Source organism: Sparassis crispa, assembly GCF_003851025.1.
Source record: "Sparassis crispa DNA, contig_000001F, whole genome shotgun sequence".
Lineage (NCBI taxonomy): Eukaryota > Fungi > Basidiomycota > Agaricomycetes > Polyporales > Sparassidaceae > Sparassis > Sparassis crispa.
Window position 1 is genome coordinate 3,747,001 of NW_020939748.1, and position 26,338 is coordinate 3,773,338.

At 53.3% G+C, this 26,338-nt stretch overlaps 13 protein-coding genes across 13 annotated transcripts; 3 read left to right on the forward strand and 10 right to left on the reverse strand.

The window, feature by feature from the left end:
• Positions 1–2,313: 2,313 nt before the first annotated feature.
• On the forward strand, positions 2,314–4,100 carry SCP_0213410 (hypothetical protein; the record flags this gene model as incomplete). Its single annotated transcript, XM_027755250.1, has 3 exons — positions 2,314–3,314; positions 3,364–3,706; positions 3,759–4,100. The coding sequence occupies 3 exons, from the start codon at positions 2,314–2,316 to the stop codon at positions 4,098–4,100; spliced, it is 1,686 nt and encodes a 561-aa protein (XP_027611051.1).
• An 81-nt stretch (positions 4,101–4,181) lies between these two features.
• On the forward strand, positions 4,182–4,505 carry SCP_0213420 (hypothetical protein; the record flags this gene model as incomplete). The annotated part of the gene is made up of 1 exon (XM_027755251.1): positions 4,182–4,505. One exon carries the CDS (start codon positions 4,182–4,184, stop codon positions 4,503–4,505), a length of 324 nt encoding a protein of 107 aa, XP_027611052.1.
• A 501-nt stretch (positions 4,506–5,006) lies between these two features.
• On the reverse strand, positions 5,007–5,360 carry SCP_0213430 (hypothetical protein; the record flags this gene model as incomplete). Its single annotated transcript, XM_027755252.1, has 1 exon — positions 5,007–5,360. The coding sequence occupies one exon, from the start codon at positions 5,358–5,360 to the stop codon at positions 5,007–5,009; it is 354 nt and encodes a 117-aa protein (XP_027611053.1).
• A 1,220-nt stretch (positions 5,361–6,580) lies between these two features.
• On the reverse strand, positions 6,581–7,330 carry SCP_0213440 (hypothetical protein; the record flags this gene model as incomplete). Its single annotated transcript, XM_027755253.1, has 2 exons — positions 6,581–7,081; positions 7,145–7,330. 2 exons carry the CDS (start codon positions 7,328–7,330, stop codon positions 6,581–6,583), a joined length of 687 nt encoding a protein of 228 aa, XP_027611054.1.
• A 228-nt stretch (positions 7,331–7,558) lies between these two features.
• Positions 7,559–8,191, reverse strand: SCP_0213450 (hypothetical protein; the record flags this gene model as incomplete). Its single annotated transcript, XM_027755254.1, has 1 exon — positions 7,559–8,191. One exon carries the CDS (start codon positions 8,189–8,191, stop codon positions 7,559–7,561), a length of 633 nt encoding a protein of 210 aa, XP_027611055.1.
• Positions 8,192–8,296: 105 nt separating this feature from the next.
• On the reverse strand, positions 8,297–10,276 carry SCP_0213460 (hypothetical protein; the record flags this gene model as incomplete). The annotated part of the gene is made up of 1 exon (XM_027755255.1): positions 8,297–10,276. The coding sequence occupies one exon, from the start codon at positions 10,274–10,276 to the stop codon at positions 8,297–8,299; it is 1,980 nt and encodes a 659-aa protein (XP_027611056.1).
• A 296-nt stretch (positions 10,277–10,572) lies between these two features.
• Positions 10,573–11,088, reverse strand: SCP_0213470 (hypothetical protein; the record flags this gene model as incomplete). The annotated part of the gene is made up of 1 exon (XM_027755256.1): positions 10,573–11,088. One exon carries the CDS (start codon positions 11,086–11,088, stop codon positions 10,573–10,575), a length of 516 nt encoding a protein of 171 aa, XP_027611057.1.
• Positions 11,089–12,801: 1,713 nt separating this feature from the next.
• SCP_0213480 (hypothetical protein) lies at positions 12,802–13,443 on the reverse strand (the record flags this gene model as incomplete). The annotated part of the gene is made up of 2 exons (XM_027755257.1): positions 12,802–12,828; positions 12,883–13,443. 2 exons carry the CDS (start codon positions 13,441–13,443, stop codon positions 12,802–12,804), a joined length of 588 nt encoding a protein of 195 aa, XP_027611058.1.
• A 1,007-nt stretch (positions 13,444–14,450) lies between these two features.
• Positions 14,451–14,972, reverse strand: SCP_0213490 (hypothetical protein; the record flags this gene model as incomplete). The annotated part of the gene is made up of 1 exon (XM_027755258.1): positions 14,451–14,972. The coding sequence occupies one exon, from the start codon at positions 14,970–14,972 to the stop codon at positions 14,451–14,453; it is 522 nt and encodes a 173-aa protein (XP_027611059.1).
• Positions 14,973–15,654: 682 nt separating this feature from the next.
• Positions 15,655–16,955, reverse strand: SCP_0213500 (hypothetical protein; the record flags this gene model as incomplete). The annotated part of the gene is made up of 5 exons (XM_027755259.1): positions 15,655–16,246; positions 16,298–16,466; positions 16,528–16,672; positions 16,728–16,819; positions 16,877–16,955. The coding sequence occupies 5 exons, from the start codon at positions 16,953–16,955 to the stop codon at positions 15,655–15,657; spliced, it is 1,077 nt and encodes a 358-aa protein (XP_027611060.1).
• A 1,346-nt stretch (positions 16,956–18,301) lies between these two features.
• Positions 18,302–19,343, reverse strand: SCP_0213510 (hypothetical protein; the record flags this gene model as incomplete). Its single annotated transcript, XM_027755260.1, has 3 exons — positions 18,302–18,373; positions 18,448–18,877; positions 18,931–19,343. 3 exons carry the CDS (start codon positions 19,341–19,343, stop codon positions 18,302–18,304), a joined length of 915 nt encoding a protein of 304 aa, XP_027611061.1.
• A 289-nt stretch (positions 19,344–19,632) lies between these two features.
• Positions 19,633–23,000, reverse strand: SCP_0213520 (hypothetical protein; the record flags this gene model as incomplete). Its single annotated transcript, XM_027755261.1, has 3 exons — positions 19,633–20,832; positions 21,140–21,648; positions 21,689–23,000. The coding sequence occupies 3 exons, from the start codon at positions 22,998–23,000 to the stop codon at positions 19,633–19,635; spliced, it is 3,021 nt and encodes a 1,006-aa protein (XP_027611062.1).
• A 1,413-nt stretch (positions 23,001–24,413) lies between these two features.
• SCP_0213530 (hypothetical protein) lies at positions 24,414–26,222 on the forward strand (the record flags this gene model as incomplete). The annotated part of the gene is made up of 5 exons (XM_027755262.1): positions 24,414–24,658; positions 24,716–24,760; positions 24,818–24,959; positions 25,013–25,523; positions 25,582–26,222. 5 exons carry the CDS (start codon positions 24,414–24,416, stop codon positions 26,220–26,222), a joined length of 1,584 nt encoding a protein of 527 aa, XP_027611063.1.
• Between the last annotated feature and the right edge of the window lie 116 nt (positions 26,223–26,338).

Consider the following 26,338-nt stretch of genomic DNA (forward strand, 5'->3'; position numbering starts at 1 on the left):
CACGTGAACGAATTCACGCCAGGAGGATGGACTTACTAGAGAGGCTACGCAACGAAAGCAATGGCTTTCGAGAGGATCTCTTCGCTGTCACACTAGGCAATCAATGCGCTTATGTAATACCCCATATCTAGAGGTTCCCTCAGTCGGCAGTTGAAACTAGTCTGCTTTCTGACGCGGGGGGTTAGTTGAGAGGTCGGACAATTTAGACGGAGCTGGAAAGTACAGTAATGTTGGCTACAGTGGAAGCTCAAGTATTGTAGAGTCACGTTACTGCTTTCTCAGATGCGGAGGGGCAAATTGGTCATTCCAAGGATTTTCCCCACAGCCGGCGGGCCGGGGACCATCCAAGGATTTTGGCGCGAAGTGCCAAAATGGTACCAAGGAATTTCTCACCGACACGCGTGTCGGCGAGACTGTATCTCGCTCATTCTATTTCCGCAACTTCAATATCGGTCAACACACTATGAAAGATGCACCTCAAGTGTCATGTCAACCATATGCGGACTCGGCTAATAGCTCACACCTTCAACATTTGGGTGCGCCACCACAGGCGGCGAGGAAGCATTCTCGAGTGCGAACATTGTACGTACATGTACGCAGCCCTCAACCTCAGGCAAGCCCTTGTACAGGGGATGTAATTGGTAAGCACTCTTCTCTTCTAATATTGCAGCAAGATGGACGAGCGGGCAGCATAATGTGCATGCACTATGCTGCTCGGAGTTCACTTTGCTGTAATATTATTCCTCACCATCTGGTGTTGACCAGGGCCTTAGGTACGGACCGTCCCATCTTTCATTCTATTTCCATCCACTTGTCAGCATACCGCTGATGTCCTGTTGTTCACAGCATGTGCTCCTACTGACCATCCTCTCATTGTTGATGGGTGCACCACTGCCATGGCAGCGGGGGCATGCTGTTCCATTTTGGTCAACATGCGCTGCCTCAGCAGCCTCCGAGTCCTCCCCTGTCACTATCACTCTTGCTCCTGCCCCTTTGGTGCAGTTTGCTGGGCACTCTCATGCTTGCCCTGCCAGTGTTTTGTTATGAATTCTTCCCTTTCTGCTCTACTGGCTTGAGCAGCTTGTACTCCTATGTAACACTAGTTTGTAATATACTTTTTGGAGTCTAAATATGTAAACATGCAGAACAAATGAGAGGATCTTTTCGAAGAGCCTGTATGTCGGGAGGTCAGGTGAGATCGTTTTGGTCAGTCAATTTGGGGTTAGGGTTCAGATTGGTCAGATTGGTCTTGGACCAATCTTGGACCAATTTTGGTTGGTCCTTGGTATGGCGGTGTAGCCCGCGGAGGCGGCTAAGTGTCTCTGCTAAGTGTCTCTGGCACGAAGCTCTCCATGGCAGGGCCATCGAAGCCAGCAACGGTCTCGCCAGCTGTTTCTTTCGATAAAACCCAGATTGCACATCTTGAGGCCATATTAAAGCTCATCCAGCAGTGTCGATGGACCCTCAGTTCCTTCCTCCAGGCTGTCTTCACGGAACTCGCAGCCGGCGACAAGAATATATCGCAAGTTCATTTACAGATGGTGGCTCATTTTCTCTCAGATTGTTCCACCATTCAAGCTCAAGATATTGCCGAGCTGATGTACTCAAGCAAACACAGCGCTCTAACCGGATCACGTACGGCATCAATGCTTCCTGCAAACATCGTGGAGGGCTCCAAGCAGGCCAAGATGGCACGCAGTCATTTGCAAGAATGGGCTATCCAAAAAGTGGAGGCTGTAGTCAATTTGGAGGCCGAAGAAGTGTCTGGTAAAGGCAGTGGATTTCACCTGAAAAATTCGAATGCGACTTGGGACTTTGTCCTTAACTTTTCCCTGAAAAATATATTACTCCTTGTTGAAAAGAGGGGCTCAACCATCCTACACTTACTCGTAGCGTGCGCTATGCCTCCTGGAAGACGACCCGTATGACAACCACAACCAGTCACACTGGCTGCACATAGTGCAAGCACTGCGACTGCTGTCGTTCCCATGAATGCTGCCACAGCTGCTTCCACCGATGGTCGCGCATCTACCACCACCCCCGCAAGCACTACTAGCAGTGCAAGTGCCATGACGATCATGAATACTACTGCCATTGAGACAATCCCTCCTGCAACAACGGTGATACCAACCAGTGCGAGCATAGCTCAGCCTGCCACGTCCTATGCTGCGTATCTCACAAAGGATGCCCTGCACGGGATCGGTAAGAATCGCTGAGACCCTTTCGTGGTATGTACTGTGAAGACTCTCTGTGTGTTACTGGGCATTTAATATCTAAGCTCTCTAGATTGTCCTGGTCGCTCTCGTCCTCCTGATGAGTGCCCGAAATCTTCACTTTTCAGCTTTTCGGAAAGTTGTTGGTGTATGGCTCTTCACACACACCTCACAACATGGAGTATATGCTATTCTCACTCGCTTCAGCTTCACGGTCTCGTACACATCTGTCCTCAAGCTGTTGCACAGTCTCTCGCAGTCTGCCAAGAGCCTCATTCAGCAGAAGGCAAAGTCTCGTGCATTCTTGCTGATATATGACAACATCAACCAAATGTCACGAGCGTGGGATCTGGACTTAGGCCAGAAGGATACAATCCACAATGGCACGGCGGCAACATTCGTGGAACTAGATGACTGTGACGTGACCAAAGCTTTTGACGTCAACCGCCTTCACCATGCACAGCAAGCGGAGCGCAGGAAGGATCTCAACCTCGAGACGCTGTATAAGTGGGTCGACTGGGAAAGGTTGAATGCTACCATCACTACTCACATACTGAGCTTTCTAGTCGAAGCGGTGCCGGCATTGGCGGTACATCACGAGATGGTCCAGTTGCAGCTGAAAACAACACTGATGGTTCATCGTATGCGCACGGGACGTCAGACAGGAGTCCACCCACTCACGACATCCAATCACAATGAGGGGAACACTGCTGAGAATGCAAAGGTATTAGAGGATCTTCTGATGGACCAACTCCAGATGTCCAAAGAGGAAGTAGAGAAGGGGCTAATTCTTGTTGGCAGTGATCAGTCTACTGTCAAGAAGTTGCGCACGTTGAAGAAATATGTTGCAACTTGCCTGCATGGTTACTCCCGACATGGCTGGGTTCTGCCCCTCATCCAGCTTTGGCACATGGGTTGGGCGGACCTGGAACACATTTTGAGTACGCACTGGGGGACCTCAACTGCGGATGATCTCTCATCATTCCGCGCGGCAAATGTCTTGTTGGGGCGCAAGGTGAAGGACCAAAAACGGCCTGATTACTATCCGACACAGCACCTGGTTTTCGACATGCTGAAAGCAGAAATACTGGACTGTTGGAGGTACACCGGGCAGCATACATCCAAGAAAGTGGCTGACAGACAATTTCAGAATCCATCTCAAGGCTGAGAACCTCAAGGAGTATTTTTGTTCACATTCCGTGGTGTACGAGCAGTTGCTCAAGTTGGCGGTTGAGATCTGTGATCATTATTTGACTGCAGATGCGTACGACCGTGCGCTCAACCCTGTGGGAGGTCAGCCTCAAGCATTTTTTGGAAATGGTACGCCATGGACAAGAGATGTGGCGGAAGGTACAGAGATAGGTGCCGAGCCATTTCCCGGTGACCAAGTCTTGGCAAACACTATTCTGCATATGCGGGATAGCATTATCCACTATGAGTTCCAATGTGCAATCGCAGATGGGGATATTGGACGGGCAATGAATGTGATGGCCGTGAGTGGCAGTCTTTATCGGGCGCCTTGCATTCTTGTTGATCGTCATGAAGATCTGGACCTTCACCTTTGCAGGATCCGGTCGAAGTAAATATGCTAATGAGCTACTTGAATTCACTTGCCAATTTGAATTTGAATACTCAGAAGAACTGAAGACCGCAATCAAAAACAACTGGCTGTGCAATCTGTCTGGTATTGAGGGGTGTTGGTTCCCTATGGACCTCTTACAGGAGAAAAATATTAAACAGCTGAAGAAAATGTCACAGCGCAAGGATAATCCTTTCGGGGGAGAATTTTTCAAGAACATCGTCGCTATGAACATCCGTGCTTTCCTTCAGGCTATCGTGTCAATGCGAGACACTGTCCGGCTACTACGCAAGGGGAGTTCCCACTGACGGTCAGCCAAGCAAGCGAGCATGAATGAGCTCATGTGCAATATGATAGAACAAGAACTTCACTGCTTTCGTGCAGGCCGCATGGCTGCACACCCGGCGAAGGATGATTTTGCGATGGGCTATGAGCGCTTGGCAGATGGGAAGCGAATAAAGGACTTTATCACAAGAACAGTGCGGGACGCAGGAGCCATTCATGGAGACGAGGAGCTCACCACAGATCAGACTGTTGAAGGCGTTGGCCCAGATGTCATGCATGATGCGTCGGACGCACCGCTTCCGAATATTCTCTTCAATGGACAGTTGCTCGAGGGCAGTTCAGACAGCGCAGATGAAGATGGCATTCTGTCAGTATTAGATGACAGTGATGTGAGCACATCAGACTCCGAGTCAGAGGGGGGGGAGTGACGACTGCAAGGAGCTGTGAGTATTTTATTAGGCACTCGTACGTTTACGGGTGCATAGCTGACAGCCGAGTAGAACATCGCAGAAAAGCGGCTGAAGACGGGGCTGAATTCTCCTTTTGACAGGCTGTTGTTGTAGTACTTTTGCTTGTGCTCTATCATCGACTATGTCAACCTCTGCAAATGGACATCCAGAATGCCAGATGCGACGGGTACTCACCATTGCCTTGGTTCCAATTCGAGATCTTTTCTTCTCCGGTGCGTCTGTGCTTTCAGATGTCGAGGCGCGACGTTTTCCGAGTGAAGAAGCTCCTCCTGAGATATTATAGAACTGTGCCGATGGCACAGGTGCAAGGAGCCCAGTGCGCACTGGAGGCTGAGGTCCTGGCCATGGCGGAGTGCTCGATTCCACGGCTTGAGGTGCCACCATGGAGCACACACTTGGTATTTTGACTTTCAGCATGACCTGTTTGATGCTGTTCAGTCCCACAGCTGCCAGTTCTGCTCAAACTTCCTCCTCGCGCTTCTTCTGTCTGTTAGCTCGCTGTTTTCCCAACATTTCCTCGTGGCGCACCCTGAGGAGCTCACACATCTCATCAGCAATCTTCTTCACAGCATCCCACAGTGCAGCCCCAGAGTCCTCCCAATACTGCCACCCGCTCAAGCGCGATGCAAGAACTGATCTAGAGTCCACGAGATGGAAATCACGTGTAATCTTCTTCACGTACATCTCATCAAGGAAGCATTGTGGGCTGATGAACAGCCTATCTAGCTTTGAGGAGCCGCTCCTGCGAAGGTCGCAAGCAGCTGCGCAGAGCCTCACCGCAACGTGATTGATATCCTTTGTGTTAAGCTTCATGTATGCAGGAACTTTGGGCACATCGGGATCACCCTGAATTTCTGGTGAGTTCTCAGATGCTTCCTCTCCATTGTTCTCGCTCGGTAGAACTCGGGGTGTGGGAACTGGGCGAGGAAGACAGGAGCTGCATCGCCCGCAGTCTCGAGACACGCCAGGGTTTCCATAAATGAAGTTGATTTGTCATGTGATGCAGTACCCTCGAGCGTGCGTGGCAACAATCAGAAGCCGCACGGTGCAGATTCGTTTACCAGGGCCGGGAATACTTTTGCGTGAGCTCACCGCTGTCTTCATGATATGCAGCTCCTTCGGAAGAGAGTTTGTCTTCGTAGCGGTGACTACACTGGCAGTAGTCTGTACAGTGGTTGCATTGTCACTCAATCCTGACCACCTGACAGTGAGTACAAACTATTAGCGCAGCTCGTATGAATTCCTCCGAGTGAGTGATTTGGGGAAGAGATATTATTAGTGGGACCTGCAAGAGGTCCCTCTTTATATACTACACCAGTAGACTAGTCCAGAACATACTACATAGTTCTCGTAGCTACTGTATCCTTCGATGCTGAATAAGATATCGGGGAATATCGCCCGACTACCTGGATGCTCCGGATTGACTAATAAGGTCATCCTGAAGCCTCCAACACTCCCCCTCAAGCTGGAAGCATCCCAAGTTCCAATGTGAACTTTTGGTGCTTAGGCTTGGGTAGGGCCTTAGTAAATACATCTGCTACCATCTCATCTGTAGGACAGTAGCACAATTGAATAATGCCATTTTCCACCTTTTCACGCACGAAATGATTCTGCACGTCAAAGTGCTTCGACCGCGCATGATACTGCGGGTCACGTGCTATCGCGATCGCTGCCTGGTTATCACAATAAATTTCTGTGGGTTCTTCTTGTGCAAACCCGAGTTCTGCCAGTAAGTTTCGCAGCCATATTGCTTGATGTGTCGCGTGCGCGAGTGCTGTATACTCAGCTTCTGTCGAAGATGTTGCCATCGTTGTTTGTTTCTTCGAACTCCATGCTACGGCTCCACCTCCCAAGTAAAAGACATGACCCGAGACTGATTTTCGGTCATGGTCTGACGCATAATCCGCGTCCGTATATCCTCCTATTATATTTCCGTTCAGCGCGTCCGAATTGCGTCGCGTGTACATGACACACGAGTCACGTGTTCCTGCGAGGTACCGTAGAACGCGTTTTGCCACTGTCCAATGGACAGATCATGGGCACGCTGTATATTTGCTCAGCGTCTGCACAGCGTAGGAAATATCTGGCCTTGTTCCCACTGCTGCATACATCAGCGATCCCACCATCGACGCGTAACCTCCCGCCAAATGGTCGTCCACCTCCTCGTTCTCGTCCTCTGCTGTGAACGCCACATTCAGATCGAGCGGCATCCCTACAGCATTGGCGTTCTCAAGCTGGTATCGCTTGAGAATGCTCTTGATGTAGTGCTGTTGCGAGATTTGGATTTTTCCCACTTCCCTATCTCGCTCGATTTCAATCCCAATGATTTTCTGCGGCTCGCCAAGGTCCATGACTTCGAAGAGGTCCTGCAGGTCGTGCTTGAGCTCCTCCATGAGCTTCGGAGAGTTGGTGAATAACAGTAAGTCATCCACCCATACTGTAATAATCTGAACTTCTCCTTTTTGCTCCCGCAGGTATACACACGGATCCGCCTCCAGTCGCTTATACCCGAGCTCCGTCAGCTCGCGGTGCAGCTTGCGGTTTCATTCACGCCCAGACTGCTTTAGTCCATAGAGCATCTTGTGGAGTCGACAAACACGTCCACTTTCGTCATTGAAGCCTTCCGGCTGTCGCATGTAGATCTCCTCCTGGAGGTCTCCATTCAGGTAAGCTCCCTTAACATCTATCTGGCCAATTTCCCAGTTATTGACTGCTGCTAATGCTAGGATGGCCCTGATGGACTCAAGATGAACTACAGGGGCAAAGGTTTCAAGGAAATCCATCCCTGGGATCTGTGAGTACCCCTGTGCCACTAATCTGGCTTTGTACTTGACAACCTGACCCTCCTTGTTAGTTTTCTTCTGGAAGACCCACTTGCAGCCCACAGCATTTCGATCTTTTGGTAAGTCTTGTAGCTCCCAAGTCCTCATGCCCTGCAGCTGATCATATTCCGCTTTTACAGCTTTTTCCCATTCTGGCCATTTCGGAGAGGCTTGGGCCTCCACGAGGCTTCACGGCTCATCTCCCGCACTCGCCGTTCTGTCACCTGATGCCAGTGCTGTTGCATACAGCACCTGTGCAATCTCTTCAAATTCTTTGGGCGTCATGGCAACTTTCGCACTCTCACCAGGTGCATTCTCTTTTGGCACTCCCGGCAGCTCGCGCGACTTCACGAGCTGCGCGCGGGGGTTATCCATCCTTCGATAGTTGTGGTCCTGCATAGCGTGGGTCGTACGATGAAGAGGGATCTTCGGGGGTGCAGGCAAGAATGTTGGTCGCTCTTGCATGCTCTCCTGTATCTCGGGAGGTAAGTCTTCCTCTGTAATGTAGTTTCCATCGTGTTTCTTGTTAGACTGATCAGCTTTGACAGGTACTGATGCTGGTTTTGATGCAGATGTGGGAGGCTGCTGCTTGACAGCTCCCCCTGACTCCCCCTCGAGCGGCAGCCTGTCACTGTCATCAAGCTGATGTACAGGAACATTGCTTGCTGAGTTTGGGGCATCCGCGAATACAAAATTTTGCGAGACTCGGATCGAGCACGCACCCACATCGTAGTAGCGCACGGCCTTTGGGCCATCAGCAAAACCTACAAAGGTGTGTTTCTTCGACTTTGGCTCAAGTTTCGAGAGATTCTGGCCTTCCATCAGAATCCAGACATCTAACCCAAATTCTCGTAGGTGCGCGACATTGGGCTTCTTGCCCGTCCACGCCTCTTCCGGAGTTTTCCCGTGCAGTGCTTTTGTCAGCGCTCAATTTCGCAGGTATGCTGCATATGCAACAGCTTCCGCCCAGAGGAAGTTTGGAAGCTTCCTCACAATCAACATTGCACGAGCAAGCTCCAATAGCGTGCAATTAAATCGCTCAGCTACACCATTCTGCGAAGGTGAGTATGGTGCTGTTGTTTGCAGCTCAATTCCCTTCTCACGGCACCATCCCTTCAGGTCCTTATTAATGTATTCGGACCCATTATCGACGCGCAATATCTTCGGCAGGTGCCCGAAGTGTCGTTCAATAAAGGTGAGGTATCCTTTGACTTTCTTGAAAGCCTCACTCTTATGCTTCATAAACAGTACTTGGCACCTCCGTGTGCAGTCGTCCGTGAACGATATGTAGTATCGCGATCCGGCAATCGACGCTATACGTGCAGGGCCCCAGATGTCACTGTGCGTCAGCTCACCTGGCATCTGAGTTCGGTCCTCTGCCTCCTTCGGATATGCATGGTGTTTGGCTTGAATGCAGGCTTCGCACTGTGTCAGTGGCATCGAGTTTTCATCAACGGTGAGTCCCTCCACCAAGTTTTCCTTGTAGAGCTTCTCTAATCCTGCGAATCCCAGGTGTCCATATCTCCGGTGCCACGACTCCCACGAGTCGCTATCGTCGCGCGCAATGTTCGCGCGCTCTTCACTCGGCATAGCAGCCTTGGCCCGCATGTTGAGCAAGTACAATCGGCCGACTTTTCGGCCTTGCGCAATGATGTGGCCGCTGCTTTCTCGCAGCATTATTCCTCCGGCACCGCCATCAAAGTGTCCGCCCGCTTCATCCAGGCGGCTCAGTGACACCAAATTATTTGTCGCTTTCGGTGCGTACAGGACATCTTTCAAGCGAAAAGTACATGTGTTGCCTCTGATCCTGCTATTGACTTCCACAGTGCCACGCCCGAGAGCGCGCACACTCTGGTCTCCGATCCCGGCAATCGACGAGGCCTCAAGCAGCACATAGTCTGTCATCGCATCACGAAGGTTCGTAACATGTGATGTCATTCCAGAGTCAGCTAGCCAGTCATAACGCGAGAACTGACTACTAAATTGTTGCCCGGCACAGGTCGCCTCGTCTGTGCGGAACGGGACATCTCGCAGCACATTGTTCGTTGACTGTGCCTGGTTCGTGCGCGCCTGCGCACGGCCGCCTTTCTTGCTTCGCGGTCCCTGACCTGCCATGCCGCCGCCTTTCGACCAACACTCATGTTGAGTGTGTCCACGCTTATGGCAATTCCAGCACTCCGTGTCGGACTTCCTGTCCATTCCGCCCTGTGTGGTATTCTTCGGCTGGGTCCACCACCCACGTGCTGCCAGTGCAGACTCGTCAACACTGCCTTTCTCTCGCCGGCACCAGTATTCTTCGAGCAAGATGGCTATCAATTCATGCGATGTCGGCAACTTGTCCTTCTGGCTTGTTGCACCCAGGTACGCAGATGTGAACTGGTCCCAAGACTCCGGTAACGATGTGATCAGGATCGTTCGAAATTCGTCATCCGACACCTTGCTACCCATCATGTGTAGCTGCTCCTGTGTCCGGCGGAGCTCCGTGATATGCGCTGCAATATTGCTGCCTTCCGTGGCAACTGTGCGATAGAATTTCCTTCGGTACGCCATTATCCCCAGTTGTCCACTCGCCTCCTTTACTAACTTCAATTGGTTCCACATCTCCGCAGCCATTGTAGCGTCCGCAATGTGTATCATCTGCGAGTCGCTCAACAGCAGCTCGATAACGGTCTGGGCCTTTTGATCGCCCTCAACCCATTTCGTGATCGCCGCCGTTTCTCCTGCCGTTGGTGTTGTTGCATTTGCTGGCTTCAGCTTCTCCGATGTTCCATCGACATATTTCAAGACACCATGCTCCCTCAAGATCGCCATAGTATGGCGCTTCCATGGGAGCCAGTTGTCATCGCGAAGTTGCTCAATTCGGAACAAGGACGACAGGCTGTCACGAGATTCGGTAGTACTCGACATTGTAACTACCGATAGTCAGAGTGTGTAACAAGTAAGTAGAAGCTGGTAAAGTATAAGCTATAAGCTAGCGGGGCTCATAACCTATTAGCGCAGCTCGTATGAATTCCTCCGAGTGAGTGATTTGGGGAAGAGATATTATTAGTGGGACCTGCAAGAGGTCCCTCCTTATATACTACCCCAGTAGACTAGTCCAGAACATACTACATAGTTCTCGTAGCTACTGTATCCTTCGATGCTGAATAAGATATCGGGGAATATCGCCCGACTACCTGGATGCTCCGGATTGACTAATAAGGTCATCCCGAAGCCTCCAACACAAACGTCCAGCCTAGGTAGTCAAGGCACAGACCTTCTCCATCATCATTCCCATTTTCCGACGGACCAGGCATCGCAAGATCATCAGTACAGAAGGCATCACCTTCACTCCTTCTCTCCGCAGCACCAGCTTCTACGTCTGAGGCTGTACGATCGTCTTCTCCAATATGGGCATTGCTATCGCGTGCTGTTAACAGTCGTTCATCTACGGGTTCTGACTGCACATAGGTAATGGCGGCATCGATGTCGGATTTCTTCACATAGAAGATCGCCTCTCCGTGAGTGTTTGGTTCTCGTGCAGGCCGGCCGCCCTCTTGAATCCACGATGATGCACTCTTGCTTCCTCCATAGCTAATGACACGCCGAAGACCCGGGATGTTCACACCCACTTCGAGAACAGCAGTTGCCACAAATATAGCACTTCGCTGTTCATCTTCTCTCTCATACAAGGCTGCAAAACCCTCGCGCTTGCATTCCGGGCAGTTGATGGAGTGCATATGGCGGATAAGGATGTGGCCCAGGCTCTTCAATGGCAGAGGAAGGAGACTCCGAAAGGTAGTGTGCAACACGATGGCCGAGTTCAATGGTGTCGCAGTACAGTACCAATTTTTCAACATCGGAGGCTTTCGTCATGGTTTCAGGGATGAGCCAATCTAGATCTCGAAATTCGTGGCCGGTAGAGGGATACTGCATTGTTCGGAAGATGAAATCAACATTGTGGCGCTCACAATCACGTCTGTCGAAGAGATAATGGTCTTTGCGGAAACCGAGACAATGCAGTATATTCATCGTCTGGGGCCCTGGTTCGACACTGGCAGACAAGGCAACAAATACGAGGTGCGATGGACATGACCAAATGTCCGAGTATGCTGTTCGGAAGTCGGCACCCCATTCATCCACTATATGTGCCTCGTCGGTCACCAGTACCCTCCACTGTGCACGAAATTGGTGATTCTGGATGAGCCTGCTAAATTCAGCTGTCCTCAGAGTCTCCGGCGAGAATGTAAGGATCTGCCAGCGGCACTCGCGCGCCTCCTTCCACAGGTCTCGTCCGGCTTTGCGAGCTTCGGCTAGACTCTCCGCATTGATAACTGTTGCTTGCAGTCCTTTCGCAAGAAGACTGGAAACCTGTAAAAGTAATCAACTACATGTTTGACTTCAAAGTGGGCTGCACTTGTACCAAATCACTCTCCAGAAAATTTGTTGGCTGAATCACCACAACAATAATGTCTCGTTGCGCCAATGCTGGTATGTAGATGAGTGCTGACTTTCCATCGCCAGTAGCCGTGATACAAAAGACGTCGCGACCATTAAGGATGCAGGCTGAGTCGTACAATTGAAAATTGCGTGGTTCATATTTTAGTAACGGTGAGACGAGCTTCTTCAATTTATCAAGACCTTCCTCGGGGGTCCAGTCATAAGGTATCCCATTGGACCGGTCCAATGGGAGCGAAACAGCAGACATTCAGACTTAGATGTCAGAGAAATAAATAATACATGATGAGACGAGGTCGCTAGTCGAGAGTGGACAGCAGGGACGCGCTCTAACGATCGCGAGACGCGTGTAAACAAGACGCGTTCGATAAGTTATGATCTGTTTGTACGTGCACATGACGTGCCGGCTCGGCAATGTTCCGCGCGGCCGACCTCTTAGAAACACCCCCCTTAAGGAAAGCAGACGTCAGATACGGATATCCTGAGACACGAAGGTTGAAGCAGAGTAGCTACACTGCCTTTGGGAGACTAGTTGAAACAGGCTCTGTATACACGCCTAGGCTACTTGGTGAGAGGGTAACTTACTCGATACTGAATATTTTCAGATTGGTTCGCGAGCACCCAGCGCAAGCCACGATTCTACTTGTATTGTTTATTGTCTTTTGAAAGCTCCAGAGATGTGCTCAACAAGCGTACCGTTCGATGGAGTCGGGAAATACGTGCCACCTGCACTCACTAACTATAGCTCAGCTCCGTAGTCACCTTCGGCTCTAGTACATCACAGAAGAAAACCTGGTATGAAATCACCAGAGGTCGAAAGGAGAAGGTGAGATACCATAAATGGAAGGTATTCTGCCGCTGCTAACATCAAGACAATTCCGCGACAGTTTCACCATTCGGGTGATTTTTTTCAGTGGTGATTACGTATATGGTTCGCATTATATTACATTGCAGATTATCGTGGAGAGCAGACGGGAGGCAAGCATGCATGTACGTTATTCAGATTTCTCATCGTCAGTCTTCTGCGTACACAATTGTCAGTGACTGAACATAAGAGAACATAAACACACTCGCACCTCTGTCTTCCCAGTAACAAGCGGCTTAGGCATGTCCTCCAGTGACAAGCTTTGGACATCGGGCATTTCGGGACCATAGGACATCAACAACTTTTCCACTGTCACCTCTCCCGACCTACAGCGCCGTATGAAAGACAAGAGAGACCACTCAATGAGAAATTCCGGCGTCTCCATAGTCTTGTAGCGCGCAGGTTCTGGTCCGTCGCAAGACGCCATGATGAGGGGATTCCCGCCCAGCCCAACCATCTTCTGGAATTTCCGCAGTTGCCGCTCGTCCTTTGGGGTGCGGTACTGTGGTAGCATCCTCCTTGGAAGCGCCCAGCAAAGACTGCTGCGGCCACTTCCGATCCACGCCTCCCCCATAAGCAGATCGAGAATGGGCACCTCACGGTTTACCTTCCCCACTGTGTAGTCAACCAGGGTGCCCACGCATTTGTCTATCCCGTCTAGTTCGGCCTTCGCGCGTAGGACAGGATTGTGAACGAGCGCGACCTGGACGGCCTTTTCGATGTTGATGATAAAACCGTAGTATGTGGGCCACCGCTGTCCTGAGCTAGGCATGGTAGTCCTGTGGAATATTTGGCAAAGCAGTGAATGAATAGCTCTGACTTGTGAGTGAACGACAGTTGTACATACTTTCAGTTGGGGTTTGACCGTTTGGGTTATGTTGTACGTATACCGCCTGGTTTCATTCGCACTAGTGATGCATGCTGCAAATCAGGTCATGTGAGCCATGTCGTTGCTCTCATTAATGGCTGTCGTAAACTACTAGGCGGCAGCAAAGAGAGATGAAGTACCGACTCGCACACAAAAAACTCAAGAGCTGAGGCCTGAGGCCTGAGGGACTACGCGTACGGGCACTGTCAAATATTCACATAATGTGACCGTTCACCAGGGACCCCCGTCACCTCTACCCATCGGGGGAAGAACTCCCCGATGGCCAACCCTCCTCCGTCCCTATAGACCTGGAATAATCTACTGTTCGCGACAAGTCTTATCATTTCACCATTTTGCGAAGGCGAAAGCGGAGCCGAAGTCGAAAACGGTGGAATCAGCGGAAGAAAAGGAAGATGACGACGTGGTCGACGTGTCCAGCGATGTCGATGAGGCCCGATTGTCACTTTACAGTGACGCATGCCAAAGAAGATGTCGCGGAAACGGGTCAAAGCCGTTGACGCGAGCGCGAATTCCTCTCCGCAAGAGACTGTCGAAGAAACGGCGACGGCGGACCCATCAAGAAGATGATGGAGACGCCAGTATATGCCCACGGGGGAATGAATGGTGCAAATGTTGTGTTGGTCCGCATACGATATCTGCACGTCAGCGATAAACTTCACCGTCTGAGGAAGAAGAGGTCTAAGTAGAAGCTCCGTGTGGTGCAAGGATAGCAAGAGATGTCATGACAGTGAGCGCTCGGCGTCGGATACTCCTTATAACACAACAAGAAGGATCAAGATTGTCGATTCCGGGACAGTTTCGCCATCCAGATTTCAGTGGTGATGCATACTGTTAATGTTACAGCGCGGTGCAGACTACCGTGCAGAGGAGACGGGAGGCAAATGTGAACATTATTGCGATTCCTCATCAAGAACCTTCTGCGTAAATGATTTTGTCAGTGACAGAACATAGACTAGTACCTCCGTCTTCCCAGTAGCAAATAGCTTATGCGTGTCCTCCAGCGACAAGCTCTGGACTTCGGGCATTTCGGGGCCATAGTAGGACGCCAACAACTTATCCACTGTCAACTCTCCCGACATAGAGCGCTCCGTGAAAGAGGGAAGAGACCACTCAATAAGAAATTCCGGCGTCTCCATAGTCTTGTACCGCGCAGGTTCAAGTGAGTCGCAAGACGCCATAATGACAGGATTGCCACCCAGCCCAACCATCTTCTGGAACTTCCGCAGTTGCCGTTCGTCCTCTGGGGTGCGGTACTGGGGTAGCATCCTCATGGGAAGAACCCAGCAGAGACTGCTGCGGCCACTTCCGATCCATGCGTTCCCAGCAAGCAGTTCGGGAATGGGCACCTCACGGTTTACCTTCGCGACCGTGTAGTCAACCAGGGAGCTCACCCATTTGTGCAATGATCCCATCTCGTTCGGCCTTCGCGCGTAACCTTGGATTGTGAACGAGCGCGACCTGCGCGGCCTTCTCGACGTTGATGATAAAACCGTAGCGGCTGTGCCGCCGTTGTCGTGAACTAGGCATGACCTTATATATGTAACACTTGGCAAAGCAGTGAATGAACAGCTGTGACTTATGAGTGCTAGTGAACGACGACATACCTTTAGTTGGTGGTTTGGAAATAGTCAGGGCGTGTACGTGTACTACGGCCTGGTTCCGTTCGCGCTTGCATACTGCAGACCAGGTCGGCAAATTGATGCAAACCGACCCTCTAACTTATCATGACATTCGCGATGCTGGGGGAAGAAGAATGTTCCTGAAAAGTTACGACGTCGCTTTCTGCCGCTACCTAGTACCAGCGCGAGCAGACTCATCGCCGAAGTCTGTCTGTCAACACCACAAACGAGCGAGCGAAGTGGTATACTCAGCACAAGCTGAAAGTGGCATTATCCACGAGTAGAAAACATAACACAAGACAACCGGACTCAACCTAGTCGTACAAGGTGGGATACGCAGAATCCGTGAACGTAAACAGGGCATGGAGCGTGGAGGGGCATTAGGTAGATGAAATCGCAGCAGGTACATCGGCGGCGAGCACCGCGAGAAGAAGGAATAGCGTACGAGGAACAGAGGACATCACCAGCACACCCCCTACACGTTCGCGATGCTGTTCATCAGCGCTACGCGGCCGACCGAGCCCTCCTCGCCGGTCGCCTCCTGGAGATGCGCCGACGACAAGCCAGAGCCCTGCGCGAGCTGGCCAGCGACGTCGCTCTGCAACTGCATCGGCACAAACACGACCTTGCTATTCGCCGTCTTCGCCATCGTCTGCAGCGCCTCGAGCTGGCGGATCTGCATCGCAGCCGGGCTCGCGAGGATGTCCGCGGCCTGGCGCATGAGGCGCGCCGCGTCGACCTCTGCGCGCGCGGCGATGACCTTGCTCTCTCCGATGCGCTTCTGCTGCGCCGCGGACGAGAGCGACGCGGAGATCTCGGCGGAGAAGATGATGTCCTTGATGAGGATGCCCTCGATGGCCACGCCCCACTTGTCCGCGACGTCCCCCACGATCTCGGCGATCTCATACGCGATCGCCTCGCGCTCTGCGATGACACTCTGCACCGCCCGCGCGCCCACGACGTGCCGCAGCGTCGTCTGCGCCCGCTCTATGAGCGCCTGGCGCAGGTCGGTGATGTTGAACGCCGCACGGTAGGGGTTCGTGATCTGGAAGTAGATGACAGAGTCGCTGTGTGGGGGTCAGCTCGGTTGCGCATGGACAGGGGTTGGGCAGACGTACATCTCGACGTCGACGTTGTCGCGCGTGATGACCTTCTGCCTACCAATGGCGCTGATTTGAATTTTGACGTCGACGATGCGTAGAGACTCGGTGCAGACATTCACTTGCACGAGCCCTGGGTCGACGCTCTTGTAGAATTTACCGAAGCGTGCGACGAGCCCAACCGAACCTGGCGCGAGACACAGGTTGCATGAGCATAATAATGCAAGGACAGAGAGCAGGTCTCATACCTTGTTGGACGTTGTGGAACGGGTTGGGAACCGGGCAGCACGGGATGGCACCGCAGAACCCGATGCACGAGCCCAACACTTGCAGCAAGGAGCCGTAGACACCATGTGTAACCTCTCCAGTTCCCAAATCCTGCGCATACGATGGCTGTTGGAGTGTCAGAAGTGTTCGAGACAAGACAAGATTGGAAGAAAGAGCATACCTGCATCTCGGCGCGTTTGAGCGGCTGAACCTTGATAACATGGGCGTCCGCTGACTGCGGCCTCCGCGCCACCGCGGGAGGCTCGTCCGTCACTAATGCACGCAACGTTCAGCGTGACGAACAGTAGGCGGGCGGCAGGGTGTGCTCACCATTAGGGGCATTGTGGTCGACGACGTTGCGGGAGCCGGACGAGCCCTCGCTAGGCGGACGAAATTTGGAGTCAGACATAATATCGACGTTGACGAAAACCAGCTGGGGGGCGAGGAAGACGAGGAGGACGAGGAGGGTGTTTTAAGAGGGGCAGTGTGGGTGCGCAGTCGAAGGAAGAGGACAGCTTCGAGGCTCGCACTCGTGCTCTATACTGGACCTTATGCGGTGTGAATGCGATGCCTTCACTCCGCAGCAGCAGCTGCTCAAAGGTTTGATCCCGCTCCAGCGCCACCCACGAGGCTATCATGCGGGCCGCACCTCTCTTGTTTCCCATCCCATACGAACAGCTATTCCTGTCTTTCGCCCAGGGCTCACAGAATTGTATACTGACAAGTCTATACATGATTTTCCTCTGAAAGGATGCACCGACTGTTGACCGACCGCACGCAAATCTAGACTCGATCTCAATCGCATTTGGTTCCGCTTCCTAAGTGCTCGGTAGCTGAGCTACGGAGTGGAGCACGGCTCACTAAGATAGTGTTCGCCGTGCAATGTAGAGTGCTAGTCTTGCGGGTTGGGGAGAGGTGGATTCCGGCGGCGGCTCAAGCTCGGAACAGGCTGCAATAGGCGCCTCACAGGACTGCGACGGCCCGAGAAGTCAGCGGGCGACCGGCAGCGGAGGGGCGAAATGCGAGGGGAGCCTGAGCGGAGAGAATCGCGGAATCCAACTCGAGCGTGAAGCGGCGGAAAGTCGTTGAGAACACGGCTAACCACCGCTAGGACGCTTGAATCAACAAGGGGAGGTGGGTGGGATGAAAACGAGTGAGAGGCTGTAGATGCAGGAGGAACAGACTGGCGCTTACGGCGCCTATTCCTCCGCCTTCAGCCTCTCGCTTAGTAAGCACTAGTTTGACTTAGCGCTCGCGAGCTCGCTGCTAAGCCAAACTCCACGCTTCCTAAGTGCTCGGTAGCTGAGCTACGGAGTGGAGCACGGCTCACTAAGATAGTGTTCGCCGTGCAATGTAGAGTGCTAGTCTTGCGGGTTGGGGAGAGGTGGATTCCGGCGGCGGCTCAAGCTCGGAACAGGCTGCAATAGGCGCCTCACAGGACTGCGACGGCCCGAGAAGTCAGCGGGCGACCGGCAGCGGAGGGGCGAAATGCGAGGGGAGCCTGAGCGGAGAGAATCGCGGAATCCAACTCGAGCGTGAAGCGGCGGAAAGTCGTTGAGAACACGGCTAACCACCCAAGGAGCGCAGCCCACAACAGTCGTGGCTCAACGTGAGCCCGCCGACTTCCCCAACCCAGGGCTAGCGTTCCGCAGCAAGGAGCGGGAGAACAAAGTGACATGCATTACAACATAGACAGTGCGACAGCAGTGGAAAGTATTACAACGAAAACAAACATACAGTTGCAAGTATAGTAGACTACAGAGAATACTTCTTCTTGAAAGAGTCCATGGCAGTGGAAGCCAGTTGCAAACGAGAGGAAGTGAATGACTGTGAGATGAAAAGAGGTAATATAGACTCAATTTTCCGCCAATACTCGAGAAAAGCGCGTGATTTCCAGCTACCCTGCGTAGCGACCACATCCGGATGGGTACCGCGAAGCAGAAGCTCGGTCCGATGCGGAAGCAGTGGCCTGTGAGGTGCTCGAAGCCGGCCGCTGCCCAGGCCGCATTGGCGCGATTGAGGAACCAGTCGCGGGTCATTGGCGCCCAACCCGCCGTGTCGCTCGTTTCGAATGCGAAGAAGGGAGCATGCGCGGGCACGCGGCCGTTCGCCCGTAGGTGATGGCGCAAGGTGACGACGGCGGAGCTAGGGTCGCCGAATTCGGTGGCAATGATATCGGCACCGAGTTGCTTAGTTGTCTTGGTCCAGGGCACATGGAAGACAGCATACTGCGTACCTCCCGATAGCGTGCGATAGGCAACGGGCGCCGCGCGCGCGACGTGCTTGACTGGGTCGAACGCACCCGCGGAAGGGATGACTAGCTCACCAAGCCTGCAAAGAAGTTAGCAGAAGGAAAGAGGGGAGGCCAAATGGCACGCGCGCACCGACGACAGCACCAAAAAGCAATGCATGCCACCGCATACACAGCGGCATCGAAGGAGTCGGATAGGTCAAGATTGGCGCGCAACGCATACAGGTGCTCTACGGTGACCGGCGCGCGCTTCTCCTTCGAAACCGGAGCAGTCTTCGAAATGGCCGAGCAGGTCACTTTGAGCATCTTCGCACCTTGCCACGGGGCACCGTGCAACGCATGCCAGAAAGATAGACCTGCCATCCAGGTATCCACGGTTGAACGCGCGACGCTCCCACTCCACTGCGCAACGAACGCAGCTAAAAGCGGCTCCGCCGCGGGCATGCGGAGGTCTTCCGAGATCGCAAGACAGTCGCAGAATTGCGTGAATCGTAGCAGCCCGGCGCCGTAGTTCTTCCGAGTACTGGGATCAAGAGAGGATAGCATGACATTAAAGAGCTGTACTGAAGCTGCAGATGAAGTCTGCGCGGAGAGAGAAGCACGAAAACGAACAGCATGAGGCGTGGTCCAGAGCGCAAGACGATCTCGCGCTAGGACATGAGGACGAAAAAGAGAAGGAATTACTTTGTTTTCAGAACGAGGCTGCCTAGGTTTTCGTCGAGCCAGTGTTCGCGACGAAGGGCCAACATGTGCTGCTCCAGCCTGAACAGTGTTTGGCCTCTCACACTGGGACGACGCGCTCGCACGTGCGGGCGCAGAAGGTGACGAGGTTGTATTAGACATTAACGAGGAAGGACACGAGCTCCTCCGGGAGCTGGAAAGGAGGTTGTCGGTGGGACATCGAGGGGGTCGGGTCGCCGCGAGAGACCGGATCCGCCAAGTTGTCCTTGGTATTTACGTAGCGTACGATAAAGAGAATGTTCAATGACATGGCGATGACCTCCGCACGACGGATGGAAGAGTTGACTTGGAAATTGTGGCTGCGACCACGAGCGAATGCGCCCTCAACACCTTTGTTGTCACCACGTACCAGGATGGTAGCGTCGTGGTAGCCAAGCGCGTCCACTGTGCGGATGGCGAGCTCGACCGCCACCATCTCGGCCCAGCCGATATCGCGCCCTTGGCCCTTCCAAGTATTGATCGGACCCTGCCAGTGCCATGCGCTCCATTCGCCACAGACTATGATCCCGATGCCCCAGGAAGAGGACGCATCAACCCAGATGCCCAGGTCCTGCAGCGGACCACGCGATGCGAGAGAGCGGGCAATGCTGGGCACGTTCAGGACAGAGAACCACCACTTCATGTCGGAGAGGACCGAGTGTGGCGCGAACCGCGGCGCATAAGGGTTGGAGAAGGACGCGATAAAGCTGCAAAGATTGGTGAGGAATGCACGACCGTGCGGGTATACGAACGTGATGTGCGAGAGCGTGCCATTTATGGACATAGCATCTCGCTGGGACACACGTCCCCGTTCAGCGGTGGCGATGAATGCTGTGAGCTTCGCTAGATACTTCGAATGCTTCTCGTCAGGTAGGGCGACCGACCGCTGGTCCAGGTCCCAAAGGAAACCGCTGTAAACTGCACGTGAAGCGTAGTCTGAGTATTTTGTCTGGTGCCATGGAACACCCAGAGGATCGGTAATACGGAAGATGTCCGCCAGACCATATGCATACTTGCGGACATCAGAGGTGGCAAGTTGGTCGACTGGAAAACGGAATGTGATCAAATCGTCAACCCACTTGCGCGACGGTCCGATGTCGTGTGCCCCCAGGATGTTGACGATGGCATCCATCGGCTCGCCCTGCACTCCGGTCCCTGATGAGACGCCGAACGGGAGAACATGGTCGATGTAGAAGTTGCCCGGGTCACATTGAATGACCAGAAATGGCTTGTGCGCGGGTTTGATGGGAAGATTGCGGAACGCGGAATCGATGTCAAGGCAAGCTGCCTGCGCACCAGAGGGCGCGTTGACGATCTGACAAGTGGGTTAGCAATGTCTGCTGCAGACATGCTCTGGAGTTCACCCGCACAAGTGACGGGGAATAATCAAGTGGTATCCCGCGCACCGGGCATGTACCGAATGATGTCAACCTCCCGCGCACCGGGCAATGGTTTCACGATGTGACCTCCCGTGCACCGGGCAATGATCAAGGTAAAATGCAACCTCCTGCGAGCCAGGCAACAATCGCGAATGGAGATCTCCCGCGCACCGGGCAGTGATCTGGGCTACGAGCCCTCCCGCACACCGGGGAAGACCGAGAAGATATTACGAAGGGACTCACGATTTCTGCGACCTCAGCTGCAGTGCCCCATTTGGTGGGGAAGTCGTCCGAGTTGATCTGGCTATTCACCGAAACCCCAAACTCGTCCTGATATGAGCAATTCTGTACAAGACGGAATTTTTTCGAACCAGCCTTTGGAACGACAGCGAGTGGAGAAGAAACGAAAAAGGTGCCCAAGATGTGCTCAACTTGAGCCTGCGAGTACGGACCAGTCATGCGTCCAAGAGAGACTTGCTCGGAGATATACTGGCGAATGAAATCGATGTGCTCAGAACCGGAAGAATGATTGGAAGGAGCGAACGTGCGAAGGAGCGGAGCGAAATCACCAATAGGAAAGCCGTAACGTAATTTGCGGGGCAAGAAAGGGTAACGCTGAAGAAGGCCGAGTGTACGAAGAATGGACTCGAAGGCATCAGCGTCGTAAGGAGTAATGATGCGCTCACGCTCCGAGGCACCGCTTAGCCGCAGCGGCATGACCGTCGGAACCGCAGAGGGAGCAGATGTGTCCGCTGTTTCCGGGACAGTACATACCACGGCAGGGCGTACGACCGTGTTGGACATTCCAGGTGAGGCAGATCTCCGCGCGTGTGGAGATGGCGAGGAGCTTTTTGTTCTCCCAGACGGTGAACGCGGGCTTACCGTTCGACAAGGTCGATCGCCCACATTGACTGGCCCGGTGTCCACTCTCGCCGCAGATGAGGCAGAGCATGCTTGTGGACGCAGATGCTCTGCCTTCGCGAAAGGGCTTGGCAGTGGAATCTGCCGTGCCATCGCGGCGCGGGCGACGTGAATCGGGGGAGTGGGACGGCGTGCGATACAGGGTTTGGGACGAACCGGCGATGGGAGCCGCGGGGATAGGGAGTGTGGATCGGGTGCCCTTCTCGATGTGCTCTAGGCGAATTTTGAGGAAATGGTCGTTGTAGCTCTTCGAGTCAACAACGAAGGTCTTCTTCGTGAGGAAGTACCCGCGGCGTACGTCGATGTCGAATGCGAGGATGACTGGGAAGATCCTATTGAAGTCGCTCTGTCCGGAAAGCCACATGTAATGTTCCGAGAAGCGCTTGACGATCTCATCATCGCAAACAGCTGGTAAAATCTCGAAGTAGTTGCGCCAAGCGTCGCGCCAATCCTCCGGCTTCAACATCTGTTCGTCGGGCCATTGGGCGATGTCGATCAGCGCCCTCTTGATCCCCTTGCCGTCATGCATCTTACGATATTGAACCTGTTCCGGATGCTTGTGCATCTTGGTCATCACCTCAGAGGTGCACATGGAGAGCGGAAGGTGGAAACCATTCCTAAGGAGCGCGGGTAGTTCCTGAGGCGTCTCGACGACTCGGCCGGCAAAGAGGTCAGTCTTGATCTCGGAATCTATGGTTATCAGCGCGTTCTCGCTACCCTTGCTTCCACTTCCCGCGGTAGCCTCTGCCCGAGGGCCAGCTCCACTGCGCTTATCGACACCTGCATTCCACAACTTTAGGGCGATGCCCCGAGAGTTTGGAGTCATCTTCATTACGTCCCGAAGCAATTGCAGGCTATCGGTATCATCTTCCGGCGTTCTGGGTCGCGAAGGCATGCCTGCAGGCATTGCCGACGGTTCCTGGGAGTCTAACTGACCCGGAGATGCGCCATCTGATCCATCCAACATTCCCAGCTCCTCGTCATCACTGACGCCATCTTCTCCGCCCTGTCTACGTACTGCCCTAGCCGCGTTCCGGGCCTGCCGCTCCCGGTTTTCCTGAAACAAAGCCATCTGGGCCGGGTTGGGCAGGCTCGCGGTGCCTCCACCTGATCCAGACTCATCGGGAAGGAACGAAGACAAATCCTTACCGCCAACGCTCGGGGGAGGTCCTTGGGACGGCATTTGTTACAGATCGGCGGAGATCGTGCGTGTGGAAACACCAGAATGAAAACGAGTGAGAGGCTGTAGATGCAGGAGGAACAGACTGGCGCTTACGGCGCCTATTCCTCCGCCTTCAGCCTCTCGCTTAGTAAGCACTAGTTTGACTTAGCGCTCGCGAGCTCGCTGCTAAGCCAAACTCCACTTGTCTACGCACGCTGTCAACGTTTCAACCTCTACCCCGTCGTTCCGTATGCATTCCGCAGAGTGATAAGCTCTGGATTGCCATCTCATGGCCGTATCCTGAACGAACTGTATACTTGCGGGCGCAGCATCCGGCGGACGGAGTTTCCTTGTTCTCCATTTCAGCGCGGAAACTCCTGCGCCCGTTTCGACTGCGAAGGTACCACATTCTGACTCCAGTCGACGCTGACGCCAGCGCACAACGAATATCTGCTGCGCGAATTGGACACTTGCGCGCTCAGACGTCCACCCACTCGCACAGATCTTCGGAGCCAGAAGGCAAAACACCGGCCGGCTATAGCGCTTGAAGCTTGATCACTTCTGCGCTAAACGGTGGTTTGAATGCGTTAACGTTGGCAGCTGCACCACTTTTTTGCGACTGGCTCATGAAGCTGCGGCGCAGTGTTCAGCTGGGCCGAATACGACGCGAACTCGACCTCACAAGGTATAATTTTGCGCGCCCTTCACTACGCCAAGAACTACAGGCCTCAGGCTGTGCGCGGGCCTTGGATTGTGCACTGAGCACCCTTTCAAGTTATCCCCGGCTTGCCAGGTACCTTCCACAACAGTCATAGTGCGGACATACTACTATGGACCTACGCAAACTAGACGCCACAAGCTAGAATTTTACGCGCCGTTCGTGACGCCAAGGCTCGGGCGGCTGTGCGCATGCATGGAGAGTCACTGAGCATCCGTTCAAGTTATCCCCTGCTAGCCAGGTACCCTTTTTTTGAATCCTGTTATTGTCCCCGAGGGCGGAGCCCTATGGTAGACAATAACTGCTGTATCTAACTGATAGCTTGCCAGGTACCTCCGGCAACAGTCTGCACAGACATCTTGCTGACTCCTACAAGTATCCTAGTTGTTCTGTACAGCCTCGAAACCTGTGATAATTCTTGGGGCCCACTGCCTTCCAGCGCTGATTCGCACGGCGCTGTAACATGTGTGGCTTATCTTGCACTCATTCGGTGAGAGCACTGTCCTCTATTTGAGTCGCTTCGGACATCCTGACCTTCAACTGGTACGCACCAAAACTCGTATTGGTCCCTGTATTCGACCTGCTTTACTTCCGTGAAAGTTTCACAACTCCCGACCCCTGAAGTGTTAAGCAACCGTCAGGAGGCGGGGTAGTTAAGAGACTCATTCAACCCTGAAAGTCCTCGTTGAACAACTTCTCTTACGCTTTTCCTCACCATGCCTGTCACATTCGAGGTCGCAAAGCACTCTGCTGAGCCAGTTCGTCAGCGGTCCTCCGTGAATGGAGTCCAGGACGCCAAAGGCCTGTTGAGACAGGCGCATCTTAGTCGGCGCCAACGATGCGTCGAAGTCCTGCAGAGTTCTGCGGCCCCCGACGCACTTCTGTCGATGGAATACTGCGGGAACGGATTCGTCCATGCCGTTATGAGGGCACACGGCGAGCATCATAACCTCGTTATAAGGTCTGCTCGGTGTCTGCTCTTTGACCGCTGCGAGATCTGAACATGTTAGTTCTGCAGGCCAGATGATGTCTGGATCGCCATATTGAATCAATTTAGTTTTTAGTGCGTCTTTCAAATTCTCGTACCTCGGTGGAGTTGTTCTCATCAGGAGTTATGCAGCGTGAACGCGCACGCCAAAGAATTGCGCAGCCAGTTCGTAGAGCACACGAACAAGAAGACGGTGGTGTTCGCCGCCGGAACTCGATACACTGTAGATTTCGGAGGCATGACACGCCAGATGACGGAGCAAATGCGCCAGAACGTCAGTTCTATTTTCCTCGTGCATGCACCGTTATTTATCCTATTCACTTGAAGGTCGTCGATGAGACACTCACGGGATGGATCCTCCCAGATTTCACCACTTCGACCACCGTCGACTCGACGATATGTTCGGCGTTGATGACGACGACGCTGAAGTCGTACGATCCCTTAGCTCCTATCAGGAGCTTCTTTGAATGTTTTTATCACAAATACTTTAACTACAAGATGATATGCATTTGCGGCATCCCATCGGTAACCTTGGAGGGCGAGAAGGAAGACTGGCTGAAGCTCCTGCAACGGGTGGACAAGCTGGACGAGTTCGGAGACGAACCGTGTGCGTGGGCGACGATGCTGCGCCCTATACTGCAGCGCTTCGTGTCCTCTTTCGACGGCGAGCCTGATGTCGAATTTTGGACCCATGTCGTCCAGCGAGATGTTGCCAGGTACCGGCATGATTCCGTTAGTGGTTGGATCGCCGCCTTCGTCCCCTGGACGGATCAGGGGGTTTGGCAAGGCGGAGAGCAGCCGCTGCGCGCGGCACTATCGGAGCAGAAAGATGATTCAAGTCAGTCAATTCGTAATTTTATATCAATCCGAGTGAATTGGCTAACTATCCACTTCAGCCGCCAGGAAGCGCGTGTACAGCGTCGACGGGGTAACTTACCCCAAGCTCAGCGTGAACCGCATACCGCAGGGATATGGCGAAGTCGACATCCTCCTGGAGGACACCGGTGTGTGGCTCGGGTGCCGGATGGTGGCAGGCCACATCGCCATGTCGTTTCATAGCGTAGACGGAAAGGAAATCCTCGATACGGTCAGCCCTGCACCTCACTGGTTCCTATTCACTACGCAGACCGCTTTCCATGCGAGCGTTGTCGTTCCGTCGCTGGCGCCTTCCCAAGGGTCGTCGTCTCCGCCTTCCGAGGGACCATCAACTGCGCCATCTGCGCCTAGACAGACATCGTCTTATGCTTCCTATGGGCGTGTTGTCGTTTTGCCGCAGGCGCCTTCCCAAGGAATGTCGTCGTCTTCGCCTTCCCAAGGGACGTCGTCGTCCCCGCCTTTCGAGGGATCATCGGCTGCGCCTAGGCAGACATCGCCTTATGAGGAGAATCATCCTCGTCGTGTAGTTCGCTCTCGCTCAAGCCCGCGCATGACCTCGGCGTCGGGCTTCGCATCGTCAGGCTTCTCGTCGTCGGGCTTCTCGTCGTCGGGCTTCTCGTCGTCGGGCTTCTCATCGTCAGATTCATGCCTCGTACAGTAGTTGAATGCAGTCCCTCCAGTCCTACGTACCTGCGCCCTAGCCTGCAAGAATTAGCTGTGATATGATGGAAATTAGTCTTATGATGTTTTTTAGCAACTGGATCGGGTTGTATGCCC